Source organism: Lynx rufus, unplaced genomic scaffold (genome assembly GCF_022079265.1).
Source record: "Lynx rufus isolate CCGP_SWC_20201006 ecotype Redwood Valley unplaced genomic scaffold, mLynRuf1.p SCAF_5, whole genome shotgun sequence".
NCBI classification, from domain to species: Eukaryota; Metazoa; Chordata; class Mammalia; order Carnivora; family Felidae; genus Lynx; species Lynx rufus.
The window spans coordinates 52,468,381-52,478,363 of NW_025814867.1; the positions used below are offsets into that span (position 1 = coordinate 52,468,381).

At 36.4% G+C, this 9,983-nt stretch overlaps 1 protein-coding gene across 1 annotated transcript; it reads left to right on the plus strand.

Moving 5' to 3' along the window:
• Positions 1-110: 110 nt before the first annotated feature.
• On the plus strand, positions 111-9,752 carry LOC124527158 (serine/Arginine-related protein 53-like; the record flags this gene model as incomplete). Its single annotated transcript, XM_047100409.1, has 3 exons — positions 111-344; positions 8,060-8,212; positions 9,126-9,752. Coding segments are annotated over 3 exons (480 nt in total), but the record flags the coding sequence as incomplete, so codon positions are not given.
• Between the last annotated feature and the right edge of the window lie 231 nt (positions 9,753-9,983).

The window sequence follows — 9,983 nt, forward strand, 5'->3', positions numbered from 1 at the left end:
TTCTCAGCAATGTTTTAGGTTTTAGATGAGAGCCTTAGTGTGTAAGAATATTATATTTGTGGATCTCTGGGGGGAAATAGTTTTTTGTTACAGCTTAACTATAACATCTTTTCATCCAGGTAAATTCGAGAAGTCATAAAATTACTTCACAGAAAGAAAGAACCTTGCTTAGAATAGTGTTGTTAACAAGCTTACACACAAAACACACTGACATTATACCCCCCCCCCTTTTTTTAGACCAAGCCACCCTGGTAGAACAAGTAAAAAGAGTAAAAGAAATTGAAGCCATTGAAAGTGATTCTTTTGTTCAGCAGACATTCAGATCAAGTAAAGAAGTCAAAAAGGTAAGTTTTCATCCAGACATTATGAATAAGCCTTTAGATCCCCTCTGAGGAGGTGCTTTATTAATGGATTTTACTTAAATGTAAGTGCTTCTTCTAACAGATAGATGAAGTAGGGTGAGCGAGTGTCAGCATGTTATTGAGAGAGAGAGAGAACGAATCAGTGAGAATCAGTTCAAGTTTCACTTGTAAAAATATATCTGATGCCATTTTTATTTTAAAATTCACTGAGAAGACAAAGTAAAATGTCAACAGTTCTAAAGCAGTAATATGCATTTTATGAACGTATAGTTTTCTTTTCAAATGCCTGCATCTACTTTTGAATTGACATTTCTGGACAAAAGTTAGAGGAGAGCTTTAACAATCAGATTTTTACCCAAATAGTAACATATATCTACACCCTTTGCCCAGATGGGTATCACTTATTCAACTCTAGTAAAAGGAGTTCTGATTGGCATTTTATTTCTGTTGAATATTGCATGTATTCTTTCAGTTAGTATCAAGGCTGTCTTTAGGAATCTGTTCCTTGAGTCAGAAAAGGCATTCTACTGTGAAATACATGTATTCTTTAATAACATACATGTAATAAAGTCATGAATGTTATTCAAAAATATTCTATATCTGTAAATACATTAGTGACTATACAGTATCCTGCTGATGAATTTACCATAATTCATTGATTTTTTCCTTGATATTAGATATTTAAGTAGTTGTAAGCTTGAAAGTATTACATACATATTTGTAAATATCCATTATTATCCTCGTAAAATAAATTTTTCAAGTTGGAGATATTTGCTTAAGGTTAATATTGTTTATCTTCATATATGTTCCCAAAGTCATCCTCCAAAAACATTGTACCAATTCAGATTCTGCCCACAAGTGCAAGATGTCTGCCTCTCACACCCTGGTTAACACCAAATCCTTATCAGATATTTTTACATTTACTGACCTGATACGTGGTCAGGTAGAATTGACCTTTTGTTTTTCTATTAGCATTTCCCCTGTTGCTGGTGACATGGACATCTTTTCAATTACCGTATACTTTTTAAAATAATTCATCCTGGAGAAGTGACTTGAGCACTGGGGCCTGGTGCATAGCAGTAGACAGCCCTGGTTAATCCGTGGTCCTTGCCTTGCTGTTTCCTGAATTTTATTTGAACTTTTTATAATTTGCCACCATAACTCCTAAAAAATGGTGGAACTCTACAATGGACATCCATAAATATAGTTGCTCATTTTATTTACTATCTTACTCTTTAATATCTTACATATAAAGGTCATTCATATGTCCTCATAGAATTGTAATTTATTTTGTTTCCTAGTATTTGCTTTCTGAAGTTCATCCTGACTTCCCAGCTCTGACTGGACTCAAGATAACCTAGCATTTTCTTTCTGTGGAAATACTCATTCCTCTCTAGTTAATACACCAAGTTTTCCTCTAAACAACTTTTTCTCTTTGGTACTAATTATTAATATAATAAACATTTTTACTTCCATTTTTTTCCTCCAAGATACTAGTAGCTCTTCCAATAACAAGCAAAATCAGCAATGAGCAAGGATATTGATCAGAAGTATACCTGATAAGGGCGTCTGGGTGGCTCAGTCAGTTGAGCATCAGACTTCAGCTCAGGTCATGAACTTGTGGTTCATGAGTTTGAGCCCCACGTCAGGCTCTGTGCAGACAGCTCAGAGCCTGGAGCCTGCTTCAGATTCTGTGTCTCCCTCCCCCTTTGTTCCTCCCCCACTTGCACTCTGTCTCTCTGCCTCTCAAAAAAATAAAGATTAAAAAAAGAAGAAGAAAAAGAAGAAGAAGAAATATACCTGATGTAGTATAAAGAGGGTGAGCTTTGAACTCCAAGAGATCTAAGTTTGAATCTTAACTTCCACACTTCTTGCCATGATCTTCAGTGAGCTTCTCAACCTCTTTGGGCCTCAATTTCCAAATTCATAAAATAGAACTAATAATACCTACCTGTTGGATTTGTTGAGGAGTAAATATGATGATTATCAAATACTTAACATGGTTCTTGATCCAATAAGTGCTTATTTTTAAATAACATTTTATAACATCTAAATTACTTGATATTTAAGTACATTCTGTAAACTAAGCATAGTGCTTAAAAACTTCTACTGTAGTTGCTCAGTCTTTTTTAAGTATAAACATCTTACCCCAATTACATTTCTTAATATGCCCCTGATTTTCTCCAAGTATCCATGCTCACCAGTAAGGCAGACCTCTTGCTGAGAAACACAGAAAATCTTTAGACATCTGGCTTTACCTTTAAAGTCTTTTGAAAGGTATAAATGTATTAATATCTGTATATTTCAATTCCAGAATCTGTAATGCTTTCACCTCACTGTATCCGCTAAGAAAGTTTTAAAACTTTTTTTTTTTTTTTACATTTATTTATTTTTGAGAGACAGAGAAAGACAGAGTGTGAGCAAGGGAGGGGCAGAGAAGGAGACACAGAATCTGAAGCAGGCTTCAGACTCTGAGCTGTCAGCACAGAACCCTACACGGGGCTCAAACCCATGAACCACAAAGTCATGACCTGAGCCGAAGTCGGACACTTAACCAACTGAGCCACCCAGGCGCCCCTCCCCTAGAAAAGTTTTAAAAGATTATTTCCCTTAACATCTTAAGGTTATTAATGTTAAGATAACTGGCTAAATCCAAGAGAAAAGCTCTTCTTCCTAAATCTCCAACAAAACCCTATATAGCTAAATGGCTTTCCATGGGACCAATAGAAAGGAATTTCACCTACATCTCTGATCAAAGGGACCACCATTATTAATTATTTTAATAATTAATTTCTGTTGCTTTAGTTTTTAGTGATGAGCTGGAATTTTCTCTCACCTTTAATACAGCTTTTCTTGTACTTCTAATTCAGATGCCACTGTTAGAGAGGATTCAGATGAAATAGAGGCCTCTCATAAGGAACATAAGGACCATTCATGAATTTGTATGGAATAAATCCATCTACGGTTCCAACTGGCTTTTAGAAGAGGTGGCCCTTAACAGTAATTCACACAAAGAAATAAAATCAATTCTGGAAAGCCTAGAACTGAATAGTTCTAGATTGGATAAGTATGACAGAGAAGCAAAAGCAGCCTAGAAATTATTATTGATCCAGCACTGTGAGTTGTGCCACTTAAAAATATATTCAGTTAAAATATTTTCTTTCTTTCCTCTAAAATTAAAACCAAATTATAATAAATCTCAGGTTTAGCAATTAGGAAGCAGTGGTCAAAAGCATGCGATATAAGGTCAGACAGATGTAGGGTCAGGTCTGATTCTGCCATTTACTGGCTGTGTCCTTAAACCATATGATAAACTCATGACTCTCATATCTTTTTTTTTTTTAATTTTAAATTTATTTTGAGAGATAGAGAACGTGTGGGGGAGGGGCAGAGAGTGAAGGAGAAAGAAAGTCCCAAGCAGGCTCCATGCTGTCAGCGCAGATCCCAATGTGGGGCTCGATCCCACAAACCATGAGATCATGGACCTGAGCCAAGATCAAGAGCTGGATGTGTAATTGACTAAAAAAAAAGATCTTGAAAGAAAGATAATACCCCTGCCAGAAGTTTTTATAAGGATAAGCAAGATACTTTCCATAAAACAACCAAGCGCCTGGCACATAGGAAGCATTCCAGAAATGGAAGTGTTACTGCTCTTCTCCCTGCTCCTGCTTCCATCTCTTCCCCTTACTGAATGCTGAGGGCTGCATTTGTCTGTGGCTTCCTCAAAAGAAATTGGAGATGCAAGGGTTCTCATTTTGGTTCAGTCACAGATTGTTTTACATAATTTTTTTATGGTCTATAGATCCTAAAATTCTCATTTGAGGCTTGGTGACCTATTGCATTACTAAGCAACTGGTTAAAAAATTACTTCGCAGCTTTACAGTTTACTAAACTTACTGGTTTAGTATACACACATCAGCTTTGGGCCAATTTGTTTCAGCACAGCATTGGGAAACATTAAAGCACTAATAAGAAAATGATGGAAAACAATGGTGTATTGTAGCCCCACTTTGTTTTTTATATTTAAATAATTTAAAGTAACTAAAATAATAATGGCTATCTTTAATGCTAGACATTTACCATATGCGATTTGTCTAATATACCAGTAACCTTTATTTACAGCTGAGTAAGCTGAGGCTCAGCAAACTTTATAACCCACAGTCAAAGTGCTAATAAATGACAAGAAGGAGCATCCAAACAATATTTATTCAGCTCCAGAGCCTGTGTTTGTTTTTACTAATCCAGTGTCTCTCATAATTATGAATTCAATGCATTTTCTCTATTGAAGTATAAAGAAAGCGTGCATTCACTAACTGGAACATATGCTAAAAAAACAAGATGGCATTTACCTTGATGAATGTACAGTCTAAAGTATTAGACTGTATCCAACACCAGATTTTTATTAGTCACTGCATTTCAAAATGATCAGAAAAGAATTGATGGGCCAACAATGAATAAATTTACACTCAACTGTAATATAAAACAGAGAGCCAATTTATTAGTTTAGAAAATGATATCCCTTTCCAGTTTCTAAAATATCTGTGTCTGCAATATAAGGTAGGGATGCAGGATGCCCAAGAAGCTGAATTATTTATCAGGAGATTACTTAGCAAAGGGAGGTAAATTATCAGGAGGACTATTTTATCCAAATCATGGGGAGATACGGGCTATCCCTGATGCATAGCAAAGACTAACTCTCCTGAGGACTAAATTACTCATGACCCAAGTTTCAACATCTTTCTCTCCTGGACAGTTCTACACATATTGGTATAAAGTTTGTATGTCTGAAAAAAAAGGTTTCTCTATACTAAAACCCCCTTCAGTTGATAAGAGTCTCTTAGCTGTGTTAATTGTACTGATTAATCTAGGGAGCTGTTACTATAAAAGTGGCTATTACAATAACATGCTAGACATTGTGTCTCCGTCAACACATATCGATTTAACTAGTTTAACTCTCTGCAATCATGTATCTCTTGTGTGAGTAGATAATCTGATAGCTCCCACTATATGATCAACTTCTGGAACCAAGATGCAGTTTGTGTCCCAAATAAGCCTATTGCCAGTTATTCAACCCTAAAATTTTTGTAGCTAACAGATATTCACCTATGTTCAGAAAGAGGGTGAATAACCCTAAGCAGCTGGGTCATTTATTCTTTTACTTGAGGTGCATTTTAAGCCAAGTTTTCCAAGCTGAACCACCAGGTGGCAGTGCTACTCAAAGCCAGATATTGATAGTGACCGTGTTGTGGATTTTTTTTTTAAGTCGCATTTTTCTCAGTTTCCCTCAAATAAAGAAGCAATTAATGATCCTTGTCATACATTTTTAATTACTAATTATTAAATAATAATAACTTCCATGCTCTCATCCTAACCTCTGAAAACTGTACCTTAAATGTGTATAAGCACTTCTCAAAAGAAAACCTTAATGTTCTATAGGTAAATACAGAATGAGAAATTATTTCACTTTTATAAATAGGATGTTATCTCTGCCACCTGAATATGTGCAATCCACATCTTTGACAACTAAAGTAACAGCACTTCACTATTTTCAAGGCAGTTCAACACTGCCAGCCTCCTGGCTAAATAGAAGCATGACTAAGATATACAGAATTGCATGCTCTTCTATTCTCTGCATGGCAGCATAGACTACCAAAAAATGATATCTGGACCTCATTGGATTAGCATTCTTCCCACTTTGCCCTATACAGAATGTTGGGCTTTACTGTTATATGTCCTCAGTTTTATAAAGGGTGAGTATAATACCACAAGGCCTCATAGGCCTGGTATGTTGGAGACGTAGAAATGTTTGACACCTGGCGGGGGGGGGGGGAATATTGGCCTCATAGTATAAGAAGACAACTTCCAAGTCAAATTTAACAGTTATTTGTCTAAGTATCTCTATGTCCCTTGTTAAAATTTGTGATTATGTATTGATTTTTATTTTGATTTGTTAGTAATCTGTTGGCCGGTCCCATTCACAAAATATAATCTCTAGTTGGGGCAGGGACCATATCTATTTTACTGTCCCTTGGTACCCAGTGCTTAACAATTATTAGCACTCAATAAGTACTAAATAGATGGATAACCAGTTCTAAGATAAATCATCCTAAGAAAGGATTAACTAATCCATGTAGATTTCATTTTCTAGATGTCTTTCCTGGTGACGTTTGTTTTACCCTTCATTTAAAAAAGTGGATGTTCAGGGGCGCCTGGGTGGCTCAGTCGGTTAAGCGTCCGACTTCAGCTCAGGTCATGATCTCGCGGTCCGTGAGTTCAAGCCCCGCGTCGGGCTCTGTGCTGACAGCTCAGAGCCTGGAGCCTGTTTCGGATTCTGTGTCTCCCTCTCTCTCTGACCCTCCCCCGTTCATGCTCTGTCTCTCTGTGTCTCAAAAATAAATAAATGTTAAAAAAAAATTTTTTTAGAAAAGTGGATGTTCAGTAGTAGCTAAAATAAAGAAAATGGAAGTTCTAAAACTACACATATGGAACCAGTACTTTAACTTCAATTCCAACTTCTCATCTAGTCTATTTCATGTTATCCCTGCAGACTTGCTGCTAATCAGCCACTTCCCTGTCCTTCTTTCTCAGGGAGGGGTGTGCTGGAATTAACCTGAGAAAGCATAACACTGCTGGCTCCTTCTAGGCAGCAGCAACGATTTATTAGTCTTCACGTGCCCAGCATTGAGCACAATGCCTGGCACCTAATATTCCATTATGGAATATCATTCAGCAATAAAAAGGAATGACGTCCTGACATATACTGAACCTTACACGATGAATCTTGAAAACATGCTGAGTAAAAGAAGCTGGGGTGTCTGGGTGGCTCAGTCGGTTAAGCGTCAGACTTTGGCTCGGGTCATAATCTCATGGTTTGTGAGTTCAAGCCCCGCATCAGACTCTGTGCTTAGAGCTTGGAGCCTGCTTCAGATTCTGTGTCTCCCTCTTTCTCTCTGCCTCCTCCCCTGCTTGTGCTTGCTCTCTCGCTCTCTCTCTCTCCCTCTCTCTCAAAAATAAATTTAAAAAATAATAATAAATGAAAGAAGCTGGTCACAGAAAACAAAACCACATATTTTGTGACTTCTTTTATATGAGGTATCCAGAATAGGCAAATCCATAGTGACAGAAAGTAGATTAGTGTTTGCATAGGGATGGGAAGGCTGGGAGAAGTGGGGAGCAGTGACTGCTAATGGGTATGTGGTTTTTTGGGAGAATGATGAAAATATTCTGAAGTTGCTTGTGGTGTTGGTTACAAAACCCTGTGGATATGCTAAGAGCTATATGAATAGTGATATGTGAAATATATCTCACTGAGGCTGTTATTTAAAAAGCAAAAACAAAATAACCTTTGAATTTCCTTTTTATATCTGAAGAGGCCAACTAAATGCTGGAGATTTGTCACAAGCTTGTTTTAACTAATAGCATTTAGTTTTATGAAATATATTTTTCCATAGTATGGACTCAAAGTACCAATTTCTTAAGAAAAGTATGCTGATCATAAAAAATGATAAACATTCTCTCAGTGTTTTTGTATCTGCTTACTTTATGACTAATTGTTTCTTATTCAGTAACCTAGGGTCTTTTCGTGCTTTATCTCAAAGGAGACTAAACGAACAATACAATTCAAAATCTGAGATATTATTAAAGCAAAATTTTAATTGTGTGTTGTGATCTAATTAATAGCATACTTTATGTTTCAGTCGGTGGAACCTGGTGACGTGAAGCACACAACTGCAGCATCAGGACCAGCATCAGTAGTTGCTGATCCACCCAGTACTGAAAAAGAAATAGACCCTAGCAGCATCCCCACTACCATCAAGTACCAAGATGACAATTCTCTGGCCCATCCAAATGTAAGAGCCTTAAATCGTAAGAATGTCAGTTGAAGTCTAGTTGACTGAAATTAATTCAAACTGTTGTCCTTTTTTGCTGATGACAAGAAGACCATTGGAAGAAAAGGATTCATATGTTCCTATTCGTTACAAATAAACAGCTAACCCCCATCCCTTAGAGCAGTGACATTGAATCTGGTGTGGTTCAAATCATGTTGTCTGACTTTTAGAAGTATTCTTTCTATGCTTAACAAAAATAAGCAAAAAAAAAAAAAAAAAAGATTTTTGTTTTCTTTTTAATCTGGCACTAAAAGATCTAATTCTGGTTCAGCTCCAGTTGGTTCATTGACTGTGAACATGTCACTGACACACACATATTTTTCTGTCTTCTCTGAAGTGGTATCATTCCACCGTGTCTCTGATAAAGGGTATAGGAAATACACTTCACAAAATAAGGTGTAAAATTGTTAACACATGATGCTGATATTAGTCCTTTTACTCCAAGACTTTCTTTTTTTTTTTTTTTTTTTTTTCAACGTTTATTTATTTTTGGGACAGAGAGAGAGACAGAGCATGAACGGGGGAGGGCCAGAGAGAGAGGGAGACACAGAATGGGAAACAGGCTCCAGGCTCTGAGCCATCAGCCCAGAGCCCGACGCGGGGCTCGAACTCACGGACCGCGAGATCGTGACCTGGCTGAAGTCGGACGCTTAACCGACTGCGCCACCCAGGTGCCCCACTCCAAGACTTTCTGAACATTAACTCCAGATAGAATATCTTCAATTGAGAAGGCAATTGTTAAATTGAGAAGTAGCCAAAACTTGCGCTAAAAGATGTATTCTATAAAGATGTTTTCTATGATTCATGTTATGTAAGGTCAAATCCAAGTTACTGGCAAACTATAACATTTTTCCTTTCTCTTTTCCTTTTTTAGCTATTTATTGAGAAAGCTGATGCTGAGGAAAAGTGGTTCAAGAGATTAATTGCTCTCCGACAAGAAAGGCTAATGGGCAGTCCTGTGGCCTAAGTGAAATACATATGGTTGAATTGACAGTAACATTGGAAATTTAGGTTTTAAAATCCCAGTATTAACGTTTTACTCTTAAAAAGCAGTTAGCTGATTATATTAAAAGGTAATACCATTTCATTTTTTTCTCACGTAGGGTTGAATATTTGTTGATTTGAACTTAAACATTGTGAATATTAAAACTAGTGTGAAATTTAACAATGCATGAAAATGTCATACTGTTAATAAAGCTAATCTTAAAAATATCAGTGATAATAAAAATAAATGGTACATAGTAGTGTTTCTGAGTACAATTTGGAAGATACCAGTCGTCATGTAAGAACACAATTTTGCATATGTAAGAATCAAACTATATCCTATACATATGAGATTTCATCTTCCATGTATTATGAAACCATTTTTGAATCTTTTATTTCACCTTATTATAAAAATTTAGGCAGAATAAAAAGCACTCTAACCAATCTAAGCAGAATGAGCATTTTAATCTTAAAAGAAAAACATTTTTTTTAAATTCTTGACAAATAATGATTTTTGCTTAGAGATCAGCATTTACGAAGTATTCCTTTTTAAACATGTTAGCAGATCCCAGCTCATTCTTCTAGAAATCATATGTTCATGCTAGACCTCCTCAGTTGACCAAATACCCAAGATGGGGAAATCATTTCTGAGGAAACTGAAAAAGAGCTCTCATTTCGGCCTTACTTAACCAACTGCTGTTCCCTGCAGAGGAAGCCAGCTAATTGTAGCTTTGATAAGGCTGTCTGT